The 15,096-nt window shown below is 36.9% G+C and overlaps 1 protein-coding gene across 1 annotated transcript; it reads left to right on the top strand.

Annotated features, from left to right (window-relative positions):
- Window positions 1-844: 844 nt before the first annotated feature.
- LOC145680921 (uncharacterized) lies at window positions 845-14,376 on the top strand. Its single transcript, XM_081752091.1, has 4 exons — window positions 845-885; window positions 5,992-6,343; window positions 9,278-9,835; window positions 10,303-14,376. Exons 1-4 carry the CDS (start codon window positions 845-847, stop codon window positions 14,374-14,376), a joined length of 5,025 nt encoding a protein of 1,674 aa, XP_081608217.1.
- Window positions 14,377-15,096: the final 720 nt, after the last annotated feature.

The raw sequence follows: 15,096 nt of genomic DNA, 5'->3' as shown, positions 1-15,096 counted from the left end.
AGCGCAGTCAACTCAATTTATTTTGCTTCATTCTAGAGTACCACTGGCAGATATTCAAAGCTATCAATGCGTTTGCCGTCTAAGTGTATACTCCACTTCTTCAAATGAAGCGTACACAACAAGCGTTTCTTCACATGAACCGCTCTCGTGTAGATAGCCTTGTGGATTGCTGACTGACATGAGGTTGGAATTTCAATGCCCTCACAAGAAACCTGGATGTACACCTCTTATGCTGTTTGGGACAACAGCTTTGAGTTTGTAACAAGATGTCTTTCAATACTTTTGTTACACTTCCTTGTGCTCGTTGATGCTGCATTCTCATCCTCCCAAGCACTGTCTTCGCTGTTGTTCGATGAGTCCGTGTTACTTGCAAAACAATTAGGTAGTGCTGAGCTGGTAAATGTCGACACAATCGCTTCCATTGCCTTCCTTCGCTTTGATGGGTGTACGGTCTTTGCAATAAAAAGTTTGCCAGTGTAATAAGCAACCTGACCCTTGTCTTTAATTTGTAGCTTGTAGAGGTACTTATACTCTTTGCACATCCACTCGCCTTTTACCATGTCAAACAGACCATTCAATGAATTAAAGTTTTGTTTCTGCAGCGCTCATATTCTTTCATAAGGTTTGATAATTTTGCATAAAGAGCTTGTTCAGAAACATGCGGGAAGGTCAATGTTTTGCTCCATAAGGCTTTAAGCTCCACAGCAATTACACTGATCCTCTCTCTCCGTTCTTTGGCAGTAGATTCAAGAAAATTGAAAAGTTCAATGAAGTGGTTTTTAAGGGGCATGCGACTCCGTTCACTCAAGGGTGCTTCATAAATTGCCATGTTTGCGTCTTGTTGATGGCACTTGAAACTGGACAAAGGTCCAGTTCATTGTCCAGGTTTCCTTGTTCTTATCCGTATTAGGAGAGATCTTCTTGAACGACATATTGTCTTGTACTCAACAACCGAAATAAAAAAGGCCTTAACATAAATACTAAATATTATAAGTAACAAGTTAAAGAAACTGTTATTGAGTTATCACATATTTTATTTATATAACGATTACACAAAATAAAAGAGGCAGACACTAATAAAATAGTATATGCGCAATTATAATTAGCGAGCGTGTTCAATGTGGCTCACCAAATAATAGAAGGATATCTTTATAATAAGCTCTGGATATATCTCCATCCAACCTCCACTTTTATTATCTATTAAATTCCCTCCATCGCCAGATTGATACCAAAAAGTGTCGCTTTGTAATCAATAATAATAATAAGTCGGTCGCCACAAGTTAACATATAAACATTGTTAATGAAATTATATAAAATGCTAAAATGGCCTACATAACATTTCAAACTGGTTTCTGCGTGACCTTTTTCAATATTTCAATGAAATAAAAGTCATTTTGGTTATGAATAAGCAAGCAAAAGTTCATTCATTATAGGAAATAATTTCTGAGAACAAAAATCGAAAAGCCATCACAATAATATATATATATATATACAGGGTACGGCACGTAAAACCGGCCCGTAATGTGAACGCATAAAATGAAATGTAATGTATTGAATATGACTACTCACCTTCACAGCAGTCTTCACAGCAGGTGCTGAAAGTGTCCTCCGCCCACTTCAACACACATGTGAGCACGATTGAGGAGATTTATATATACCCTTGTCAGTTCTTGTGTTGTAATGCTATTGGTGACATCCTGAATCCCGGTCTTGAGTTCTTCAATTGTGTGTGGATTTGTTTCGTGTACTCTTCCCTTTAACAGTCCCCATAAGTAAAATTCACACGTGGACACGTCTGGTGACCGAGGAGGCCACAAGCCTTTGCTGATAGTCCTCTCTGGTGTAAACATCTCATGCACAAGGGACAATGATGAAGCTGATGTGTGGCATGTTGCACCGTCCTGCTGAAAGTAACATAACTGACGCTCCTCTTCGGTCAAGTGTGTATAAAACTCCTCCAGGATTCCCACATACACGTCACTGTTCACTGTCGTCTCAAAGAATATGGGCCCAGTAACGCGTGTGGCGGAAATGGCACACCAAACACCAACCTTCTCATCATGCAAGGGTACCTGGTGGATTGCGTGTGGACTTTCTGTCGACCAATACCGGTTATTTTGGGAATTTACGTACCCAGATAGGTGGAACCACGCCTCGTCATTCATGATGAGCATTAGTGGATCCAAAAAACCACTGACAACATTGCGCAACAGCCATGAACAGAAATGCGCCCTCTTCTGCAGGTCAGGCTCCTTCAGTTCTTGCACAACACTTATCCCGTACGGTTTTAACTTCAGTCCCCTTAAAACACGTCTGCAACTTCTCTCACTCGCATGAACCTGTTGACTCAATCTCCTGGTTGACTTTCGAGGACTTCTTGTCATTATCTCCTCCACCTGCATCTTTAATACAGGTGTGCAGACAGATGATCGTCTGTTCCTGGGAGCACTTTGATCCGATCCTGTACGCCGCCATTTTTCAATCAATTCCTGAATGGTGCGTTTTGCTGGCACGGAACGTCCTGGAAGTTTCTCCCGAAACAAATTCTTTGTTTTTACAAAAGATCTAGTGAGAATGAACCCTTCAACAATGGCAACACGCTCGGGTATCGAATACAGCATTATCACACACTGCCACTCACCCGGCTTAACACAACGAGGCCTTTTTCTCAACTGGTTTCGACAAGTTTCACTGGCTGCGGCTGCACGTGACTGCTGCAAGTCACGTAAGTCGACCCGACCTCGGCACGCCATCTCTTGGTAGGAAGGTAAATTATTTAAGTGTTGTCAAAAACACAATATACCAGAATATTACGACGGGCCGGTTTTACGTGCCGCACCCTGTATATATATATATATATATATATATATATATATATATATATATAATTGGTTCTACAGACCTCGGTACAAGTTAGTTGTAAACGTGAAGTCCCCAAAATTTTCCCAATCGGGCCCCGTACCACCTAAGGCCGGCCCTGCTTCCCGTAATAATGTCCATTTCTTAATAAATACAGTTGTTATACACTCTTCGCTCTGCTCCCGAACAGAGTTTGTAAGATATTTTTCAACCCAATGACAATGACTCTTCACTCATACAGACTCTGTGGTGTCTTAATTCAGGGAAAGGACAACGGGTTTTTTCACTGCTGACATCCGTAATACAAAAACACAAAAAAATTAATCAGTCAACACTGTTCTTTGCTTTACTCCTTGTTTCAATAAACCACAAGAAAAGAAAAACACATCCTCGAATGTTCCGCTATATTTGTAACAAAGGAAAGAAATTAAGAGTGCGTTAAGCTACATATCAAGCTCTTGAAAATAATTTAATAGCCACGAAAGAGAAATCCGAATTTTTCAGTCTTCTGCCCCTTATATCTGCACGGTGGACTCCTTTTGTCATATATAAGATATAAGTCGTTTCTCTTTTAGAAAAAAACGGATTTTGATTAACTCCTCTATCACTTTAGTGGTGTTCAGTGATGAAAATGTTGTGTGCTAACTTTTTGATTGGCACTTTATCGCTGAAGTGGTAGGTTTTTCTCTTATGTTTTCAACAGATGCTTGGGTCATCTTTGTGGTAGGAAAAAGTACATGTTACTATAAGCCGGAAGGTTTGTTCTACCTTTACCATACGTTTACAGTGAGTAGATAAATCTTTAAAAAGAAAATAAGAGTATAGGACATAAAGGGAAACTTAATCATCTCTAAGAATATGAGAAACGAAAGAGTTGGTTATAAATTATCGACAAAACTGAATAATTGAATCATATTGGTTTGTAAAATACAAAAGCAATTACAAAAGGGAAAGAAGTTTTTGTTATTTTACACTCTCTAACTACCCTTTGCGTAATTACACACTCGGCTATATTTGTCCGTCTGCTCTCATTCCGCTGGTCTATTCAAATTAATTGAAAAACACAAGAATAGATTTGATATCAGCATTTATTCACCTATTTGAACTGTAGTAAGCAAAAACTTTGGCAAATTCCAGTTTCAATATTGATTCTTGTAAAAGTTACTATAAAGGTGTTACCGTATGTAGTCTAGTGATTAGAGTGATACGTTGGACTCACTTTCGGCTGGTCCGTCCTACCGGCCTGCGGTTTCCAATCCTCGGGAAATTAGTAGTCACGTGAATAAAGGACGTGAGGGTCATTAGTTCTTGAGAGCTTCTGGTCTCCTGTTGGAAACAGATGAACACCTGTTCGTGTGCTTGTCGCTGGACGTATTTCAGCCGGTAGTTAAGAGATGACGTCATAGTGGATCTGGTCCACAAAGGTTTATTACTCCAAATGCCGTTTTTTGTGGAAAGATTGCTATAAAAACAGCTAGAAACTGTGTTCAATATGTATTCAAACATCTGAGGAAAGGTTCCAGCTCTTGAGTTTTCCATGCATTGCAACCGAAACATTTACATATGTACTAGCTGCAAGTGTCAAACGGATAATTCTGAAATGTAGCCTGTATGTGCTGTAGATACATTTATTAATCGTTTGTTAAAAAACTGAATTGACAGAGTAGAAGGCGTCTTGCATTCGAGGTCGTTCTGAATTCAGAGATACACTATATGGTGTATATATATTACAATTTCGATTCTACTTTAAATTTAAAGCATTCGATCACCTAATTTTGCTATGGGGAAGAGTTTGGGTGCAATCGACTTAATAATTATATTCCTTGTATTTTGAATATCTTCTTCACGTCCACCAACAAAATTCATTTAGACTTCAAATTACGCTCTTCATTATAATAATAATAATAATAATAATAATAATAATAATAATAATAATAATAATTATTATTATTATTATTATTATTATTATTATATAATAATAATAATAATAATAATAATAATAATTATTATTATTATTATTATTATTATTATTATTATTATTATTATTATTATTATTATTATTATTATTATTATTATTGATGTAACTTTTTCACCGCGTTCACAAAATAGTATTGATCTTCGTCCGAGCTCGATTATAGATGCTGATTTTATTCGTGTTTTCAATTCTTCTATACACACTTTCAGAAATTCTGTTATAAAAGCCTTAACTTTTCAGGATTTCTTCTACGTATTGCTGTAATCAAGACTTTAAGTAGACTGTTTGCTTCATACCTAGGTATATAGCCCATAGATGACAGTGAAAAGCATGTAACAAAGATTTTAAAACTTCTTATGTTAACGTTGTTTTATACGTAATATAATAAGTTAGTAGAATTACATTTGTTTTTTCTAGTCGCAAATACATATGAAGTTTGTGAGTTAGAATCTAAAATCTCTACCCAACCCTACTACTTATTCTATCGTTCACAGAAATATACGGGTGTATCGTTCACAGAAATATACGGGTGTACGACGCGTACATACGTTAAACCAGATTCGCTTTATTATATCAAATTTCCTTGTTTCAACAAAAGAGACACTGACCAAAGCTTAAAACCCACTTTATTTTAAATTATAATTTGTAACTTTTTCGCATATCTAGCATATCCTTCTTCAGACACTATCGAAAATAAATGAGAATACAGACATATATATAAAGAGGTTCATAGTAATGTGAAACATGTTAATTGTCAATGCAATTTTACAATTCTATTGATCTTTATATAAAATAAAATAAATTAAATAACAAAAAAAAATATATATATATATTGTTATGACAAATTTTAAATTCTTTAACCGTCATACATATAGTCATTGTTATGAAAAAGTTTAAATTCTTTTAACAGACATATACTGTATATATAGTCGTTGTATTTTTTATTTTTATTTATTTTTTAATTAATTTATTTTTATCCTATTTACTGAGGCCTCCAGCCAATCCAATAAGTCTTCGTGTTCACTTCCCAATTAATCACGTTCCTTCATTTTTGGTTCCTATAAGGGGCTTTTTTAATTTTCTTTTTCTCTATGCTATTCAAACTTCCTTGCCATAATTCATTAATCCGTAAGCCCCCTGTCCAGTTATTTTCATAGATTCCAGGTGAAAGAAGGGGAAATAGACTTTAGAGAGTTGATTTACTTAGTGGAAGAGGGCTTAACGGATGTTAAAGAAGAACAACAAATAAAGAAGATAAGGAGAAGAGCAGTAGCGGTAGTGAAGAACAGCGTGAAGAAAAGGAGTAAAGAGAATTTGAAGAAGGAAGAAAAAAGGGGTCTTATGACATTGAGAAGTAGGAAGGACATAGTAATAGAACATTCGGACAAAGGTGGAGCAATGATAGTTATGGAGAAAGAATGGTACCAGAAGAAACTGGAAGATTTATGTGACAATACATATGAGGTTATAGGGGATAAGGACATGAAGGAAGAGGATCTATTGAAGAAAGTAATGAAAGAAGGAAGAGGTTTCGAGAAATGGATAAATATATACAAGGAAGGATACCAATAATGAAAGGTTTCCCAAAATTATACAAGAAAGAGGTGAGGCTTAGAGGCAACTGTAGAGGCAATTACTGGGAGCCACTAGAGAAGGAGTTGAAGGAGATTTGTGAAAGCACAAGAGAAGGACAAGAATCGTGCAGAGTGAAGAACACAGAAGAAGCATAGGAATTGTTAAGATAGTGGATCTTATTGGAGTCAGAAAACTTATGTGTAGTCTTGATGTTAAGGCTATGTTCCCCACCGTTAGTAGAGAAGCAATAATAGGTGTCATAGAGGAAGAAATGGGTAGCAAAAGTATAAAAGGATTAACAAAAGAGAAAGTAGTTAAGGCTTTGAAGATGATATGGGAAAACAGTTATTGTATAATAGGGGAGAAAGTGGTAAAAATAAGAAAAGGAATCAGTATAGGTTCGAGGCTGAGCCCAGTACTGGCAGAAATAATTATGAACAAATAGGAGAAAAAGGTGAAAGAAGAAGAGTATAAGAACTTGATCATATTTTGTAGGTATGTGGATGACTGTCTAGGCTTGTGGAAAGGGACTAGGAGACACTTAGAGAACTTCAAAGATAGTGTGTAAGATAATGAAAAAGGCATAAGCTTGGACAAGGAGTTGGAAGAAAATGGAAGAATAAACATTTTAGACATGACCATAATAAAACAAGGAGAAGGGCTGGTTACGAGGTGGTACCAGAAAGAGTGCTCAGCGGGAGTGTACTGCCATGAGAGGATCGACGTGGATAGGTGTACAGAGAGAAATTTCATAACAAATATGATAAGAAGAATAGAAATACTGGATGACGAAGAGGAAGGAAGGGAAGAGAGCATACAGGAATTCTGCAGACAGTTAGAGAAGAACGATTACAGCAAGAAAGAGTTAGAGAAGGAAGAAGAACGCAGGAAGAGGAAGAGAGGGAGAAAGAAGAATGAAGAGGATGAGAGTGGAAAATGGCATGGCATAGAAAGTATGGGAGAGAAACGGAAAAAACTGAAGAATTTATTGAAGAAAGGAGGTGTCAATACTTATAGAAATAGTGGAGAAACTTTATTAAGATCAATAAAGAAGAAGAATAGAAAAGGAACTAATAAGATTAATAAAGAGGAAGGAGGAGTCATCTACAGGGTATGGTGTGAGGACTGCGATATGTCATATATAGGAAAGACAGGAAAGTAAATGAAAGAAAGGATAAAACAACATGAAGATGATGTTAGGAGGAAGAAAGATACCAATGCCATATACAAACATGTTAAGGAGACGAATCACGAAATTAATTGGGATAAGACGAAAGTATTGGAGACGGAGGAAAGACTGATAAGGAAGTGGAAAGAAGCGAATTGGATAAAGAAGGTAGAAAGAGAAAGTGATGAACTGGACAGAGGGCTTACCAATTAATGAATTATGGCAAGGAACTTTGAATAGCTTAGAGAAAAAGAAAATAAAAAAGGCCCTTATAAGATCCAAAAATGAAGGAATGTGATTAATTGGAAAGTGAACACGAAGACTTATGGGATTGGCTGAAGGCCTCAGTAAATAGGAAAAAAATAAATTAGTTTAAAAAAAATAAATAAAAATAAAAAATACAACAATGAATATGTATACAGTATATGTCTGTTAAAAGAATTTAAACCTTTTCACAACAATGACTACATATATGACGGTTAAAGAATTTAAACTTTGTCATAAGAATATTTATATATATGTCTCTATTTTAATTTATTTTCGATCGTGTCTGAAGAAGGATATGCTAGATATCCGACAAAGTTACAAATTATAATTTAAAATAAAGTGGGTTTTAAGCTTTGGTCAGTGTCCTTTTTTTAAAAACAATCAATCCAAAGCCACGGATAGTCTTACTACCCTTGTTTTAATGTTACCGATTTAATATTTAGAGAAGGTTTTACAATTTTGGTATTGTTATGCACTCATAAAAATTTTCTCCTGTGCTGCGTATAAATATTAATACTTCTATTATAATGTTCATATGGAAACTATACTAGACTGTCTCGTTCTATGGAATTAAGTACTGAAACTGGACCTCCCTGAAGTTAGCGACCAAAAGTTTAACCAAAGATTTCTAGAGATCCTGCTCCGTTAGAACAATAGTTCTGGGTAAATAAAGATTTTATAGAGATTGTTTGGGATTATTTGTGTATTTAACAGTGTGTGTGCCTTTAGCTGGCAACAGTGTTCAAGTTGCTTAACGCTTTTCTATTGTTTGGTGAAGAGTGTGTGAGTGAGGCAGCAAGAACATGCACTTTGGTGGACCATAACCATGGTCGAAGATCATACAACACAGCACAAACAATAAGCCATCGTATCAAAATCATTTACAGCTAAAGACCTTGTGAACATGTTTATTCTCGTGTATTCTTTTTGTGTGCAAATTGAAGTTGTAATCATTAAATACAGTGAATTTATATTGGGTTGCATTCATGTGGTGTACGAACCAAGCCTTACAGTCCACTAGTATGAACATTGTTTTTAGCATTGTCATTGTACTTGAGTGAAGTTACAAATATATACATTCATATTGTACATTGGTCCTATCCGGGCCACATGAGTGCAAAGATTTCTGAGAATTGTTCTGTGCTGTTGTGAAGAGAAATGTGTTTGTGTCGACCTATATGTGGTGTTATCACGTACGTTGGACAATAATCACGTTTTGTGTAGGCGGACAGCTGTTGTACCAGGACCAGGCTTCTGGAGTATATTTCATAGGTAAAAAAAAAAGAAAGAAAAAACATCATCTTCAGGTCAGTAGTTTTTTTATTCTTCATATTTCTGCGTAGCATTTAATCATGAGTGAATCACACCAGCGTCTTTTAAGGCAAAGATGTGCATACAGAGGCCAGTAAACCAGAATAAACACTTTTGTTCAGGGCTTTGATCCAAACGAAGGCAATATAGAAGAAATACGTGCACGCTTAAAACATCTAAATAACGTTTGGTCAAAGTTGCAGGAGGTGCAAGATACTATTGAAATTGATCAAATCGAACCCGAAGCGGAAGCAGTTAACGCTCGTGCAGAAATTGAAAATGTGTATTTTTCTTTAGAGGCTCAAATGCAAGCATTTGTTTTAAAGCATGGAAATAAAGAATCAGCTGTTAATAATAGCACTAGCAGTAGCGCACAAGTTAAATTGCCGGTCATACAGTTGCCTGCATTTGACGGGAACTGTAAACATTGGTTATCATATAAGGACACTTTTATATCTCTTATTCACGAGAATAAAGGCATTTCCACAATACAGAAGTTTCAGTACCTCCGAACTTCTCTTAAGGGCGAAGCGTTAAAACTAATTGAAAATTTACCAATTACCGAAACAAATTATTCAGTAGCATGGCAATTACTCGTTGACAGGTATTCAAATAAAAAGCTAATTGCTTCTTCTTACATTCACGAAATACTACAAATCAAGCCAGTGTATAAAGAAAATGTAAGTGAACTTCGCGCTTTTATAAATACAGCTACTAGCAATATAAATGCGCTACAAGCACTTGAGCCAAACGTAAACCTCACAGACGTAGTTTTGACCCAACACTTTGTATCAAAATTAGATGCAACTACTAGAAAGTCATGGGAGCTTCAAAATACGAATTCTAATTTTCCTGTTTATCAGAATTCTTTTCGTTACTCGAGAAACGTTGTCAAGTGCTTGAGAACATGAGAACTAGTATTGATGGTGTGAAGCAGGGTAGTAGCGTACAAAACAAGCAAACAAAATGTATTCAGTCATCAAAGACTTATTTATCAACATTTTCAAATGCATGTGAATTTTGTAATAGCCAGCATCCCTTATATTCTTCTTCGTCTTTTGTGAATGCGGGACACAGCCAAAAATTAGAGTGCATTCGTAAAAATAAATTATGCATGAATTGTTTGAAAAGTAATCATTTTTTGAAGAATTGTAAATCGAGAGGTTGTAAAAAGTGTTCCAGAAAACACAATACATTATTGCATGTAGACGTAACAAAAGACAAATCAGTGCGGTTTCCAAGTGTAAGCAGTGCCGTGGTGCAAGAGCGTAGTAACAACTCAGATTCCAGTGAAAATTTAGGGCAAGTGTCATATTGTGCATTAAAGGCTAGGCCTAACGCAAGAGAATTGTTATCTATTGCAATAGTAAAAGTAAGGGATAACAAGGGAAATTTGGTTCCTTGTCGCGCGCTTCTAGACAGTGCTAGTCAGACCAATTTCATAACAGAGAATTTGGTGCAACAATTGAACATCAAACGGTATAGACAGTATACTCCAATTCAAGGTATAAATCAAGCGATATCTAATACAAAGTACTCTGTAGATATTAGTGTCCATTCATGTGTTAACACATTTTCATTGAATATAAGTTGTTCAGTTGTCCCTCACATTACAAGTAAACTACCGGAAGAAAGAATTAATTATGACGATTGGAACATTCCCAAGGACACTGTTTTAGCAGATCCTACTTTTAATACACCTGGAGACATAGATATTCTTTTAGGTGCGGAAGTATTCTACATAGTTATCAAGTCAGGACACAAAACACGGCCAGGTGATTTTCCAGTGCTTCAGGAGACAGAATTGGGATGGATCGTGGCAGGACTCATTCCTCAAGAACGTGACCCCCATATTCCATTAACAACATGTTTTGTGAAGACAAACATAGATCTACAGCAACAACTTCAAAAATTCTGGGAACTAGAAGAAATTACTGTTCCACCTAGATCAAGCGAAGAGCTTGCATGTGAGCGACATTTCGTTCAGAATACAACAAGAGATCATACAGGGCGTTTCATTGTACGATTGCCTTTGCTTGAAGACCGTACAGTTTTAGGCGATTCTTATCAGCAGGCATTGGTTAGATTAAAGCAATTGGAAAGAAGATTCGATCAACACCCGGATTTTGAAGCTAAATATACAGAATTCATGCAAGAATATGAAGATCTTGGTCACATGGTAAGGATAGATGAGAGTAAAAAGGAGGACATCAGCGTTGCATACTATTTGCCACATCATGCAGTTTTTAAGCCCACAAGCTCTACAACAAAGCTCCGTGTAGTGTTTGATGCTTCAGCAAAATCTGACAGTGGAAAAAGCCTCAACGACATTCTCTTAGTTGGTCCTACAATACAGCAAGATTTGTTTTCTATCATTTTGCGCTTTAGAACTCATTCGGTAGTATTCACTGCAGATATAGCTAAGATGTATCGCATGATCAATGTTCATCCAGAAGACACGCCATTACAACGTATATTATGGAGAAGATCTAGAAATGAACCGATTCAAGTTTTTGAGTTGAAAACACTGACGTATGGTACGGTATGTGCTTCATTTGTGGCCACAAGATGCCTACAGCAATTAGCAGACGAAAAAGAGCATAATTACCCTGTAGCAGCAGAAATATTACGTCGAGATTTCTATATTGACGATGTTTGTAGTGGCATGAGCAACATACAGCAAGCTCTAGAGGTCCAGAAGCAATTGATAGAGTTACTGGGAAAAGGAGGTTTTACACTTAGGAAATGGAGTTCGAATGATCCAAGGTTATTGGAATCCATCTCCCCAGAGCTTCGAGAAGTGCAACGTCCAATCCAGTTCCACGAAGGCCAAGGCGTCAAGGCATTAGGATTGTCATGGCATCCAGACAAGGATATATTTCTCGTTGAAAGCAAGACGTCAACAATGAAGGTTCAAGAGTGCATTACTAAACGCCAGGTTGCTTCAATCATTGCCTCTATAATCGATCCATTAGGAATAATTTCACCAGTTGTCATTTCATACAAAATATTTTTGCAAGAACTGTGGCGGCAAAAGGTTCGATGGGACGACAATATACCAATGGAATTAGCAAAGAAATGGACTCAATTGTACAAGCAACTTCCATTAATCAATCAGATTAAAATTGACAGATATGTACTCGTTGAAGGAAACATAGCGGAGATTCAGATCCATGGTTTTTCAGATGCTTCTCAAAGAGCATATGGAGCTTGTATTTATATGCGATCGATCAATCAACAAGGAGAAACATCAGTTAAGTTATTATGTGCTAAATCACGTGTGGCCCCAGTCAAGAAAATCACTCTCCCACGTCTGGAGTTGTGCGCAGCAGTTGTTTTGGCAAAGTTAGTTCACAAGATTTTACCAATTTTAAAATTGAACATAAGTAGCGTCCATTTATGGACCGACTCCCAAATCGTGTTGGCATGGCTAGCTTCTCCGTGCAACAAATGGAAACCTTTCGTGGCCAACAGAGTAGCTCAAATTCAAGACCTAATTGATGTTAGCTGTTGGAAACATGTAACTTCTTCAGACAACCCTGGAGATTTGATTTCAAGAGGAATAGATGCAGTTTCCATAAAGGACAATTCATTATGGTGGCACGGTTCACAATGGCTTTCTAGTTTAGAATCTAATTGGTCAGTCACAAGTAAGGATTCATTGCCACCAGATCAAGTTCCAGAGAGTAAGGGAACCATAACATTGACAGTCACTTTAGACAATTGGTGCAATAAAACCATAACAAGATTCTCAAAATTGTCAAGGTTAGTTAGGACAATAGCATATTGTAGACGTTTTGTACATAACATCATTCACAAGCAAAACAAACTAACAAAAGGTCTTTCAGTACAAGAACTCCATACAGCGCTCCATGTTTGCATCAAATGGACACAAGAAATTGGATTTCACAGCGAATTACAGCATCTTCGTGATGGAAACATTGTTCCACCAAGAAGTAAACTGAAGAATTTACATCCATTTTTTGATAGTGAAGGCATGATCCGAGTTGGAGGAAGATTGGAGAATAGTCAGCTTCCGTTTGACGCCAAACATCAAATAGTTCTGCCTTCAAATCAACACTTAACAAAACTTATAGTTGAAGTAGAACACTTAAGATTACTTCATGCTGGACCCCAATTATTAATATCACCACTACGCCAGAAATATTGGATCATCAAGTGCAAACAGGTAATAAAACAAGTGATCCATCGTTGCTTCACGTGTTTCAAGTTAAAGGCCAGTGGTTCAAAACAACTTATGGGACAGTTGCCAGCAGCTCGTGTGCAGCAAGCCAGACCATTCCTAAACGTAGGCGTGGACTACGCTGGAGCGTTTTACATAAAATCAGGAGCAGTTAGAAATAGATCTGTACGTAAGGCATATGTTGCGTTATTTGTTTGTTTATCCACCAAGGCAATACATCTGGAATTGGTAACAGATCTTAGTGCCCAGTCATTCATAGCAGCTTTACGCAGATTCATAGCAAGACGAGGAAGATGTCTCAATATATACAGCGACAATGGCACAAATTTCGTTGGAGCCAACAACGAATCGAAAGAATTGTATCATCTGTTTTCATCAGATCCTTTTAGTTCTCAAGTTCATGATTTTGCATCGACCGAAGGAATTCAGTGGCACTTCATACCACCAAATTCGCCACATTTTGGAGGACTATGGGAAGCCGGTATAAAATCAATGAAATACCATCCAGTTCGTATTACAAAGGGTGCAGTGTTAACATATGAAGAGTTTCCAACATTACTCACACAGATTGAGGCCTGTCTCAACTCTCGACCACTTACAGTGCTATCAAGTGAGCCTAACGACATCAGTGTTCTCACCCCTGGACATTTTTTAATTGGAGAAGCACTTACAGCTTTACCGGAGCCTAACCTCACCGATCTACCACACAACCGCTTATCTCGTTGGCAGAAGATACAACAACTAAAACAACACATTTGGAAGAGATGGTGCAGAGATTATTTACATGGTCTTCAACAACGCTCTAAGACAACTTCACCGCAACACAATCTCAAGGTCGGAGATGTAGTTTTGCTGATTGAAGACAACATTCCTGCATTGCAGTGGAAATTGGGCATCATTGAAAAAGTGTTCCCAGGAAAGCATTTCTTAGTTCGTGTAGTGACGGTTCGTACTACAACTGGAACATATAAACGTTCCATCAACAAACTAGTTGCATTACCATATAACAAGGATTAGAATTGAGATTTGAGTAATCTAAAAATAAGTACAGTTCTTCAAGTTTTGTGTTTGTTTCGTTTTTTATATGTATCATTTTGTTTTATTTGGTCAGACCTTAACTGACCAACAGGGGGGGAGTATGTTTGGGATTATTTGTGTATTTAACAGTGTGTGTGCCTTTAGCTGGCAACAGTGTTCAAGTTGCTTAACGCTTTTCTATTGTTTGGTGAAGAGTGTGTCAGTGAGGCAGCAAGAACATGCCCTTTGGTGGACCATAACCATGGTCGAAGATCATACAACACAGCACAAACAATAAGCCATCGTATCAAAATCATTTACAACTAAAGACCTTGTGAGCATGTTTATACTCGTGTATTCTTTTTGTGTGCAAATTGAAGTTGTAATCATTAAATACAGTGAATTTATATTGGGTTGCATTCATGTGGTGTACGAACCAAGCCTTACAGTCCACTAGTATGAACATTGTTTTAGCATTATCATTGTACTTGAGTGAAGTTACAAATATATACATTCATATTGTACAGAGATTTTAAAGTTTCGGTGCTAACTTCACGCAAAACCAAAAATCTTAAAATGCCTATATTTCTTTTAGAGTTCTGAGAAGGATTCGAAGAGCTCAAGAGTTCCTGCTAGGTTAGACCAACAGTTCTGGGTAAATAAAGATTTTATATCAACTTTTAAAGTTTCGGTGCAAACTTCACGCAACACCGAAATCTT

The sequence above is a fragment of the Thermobia domestica genome, chromosome 1 (assembly GCF_964235325.1).
Source record: "Thermobia domestica chromosome 1, izTheDome1.hap1.1, whole genome shotgun sequence".
NCBI classification, from domain to species: Eukaryota; Metazoa; Arthropoda; class Insecta; order Zygentoma; family Lepismatidae; genus Thermobia; species Thermobia domestica.
This window is presented reverse-complemented; position numbering and strand designations above follow the sequence as displayed.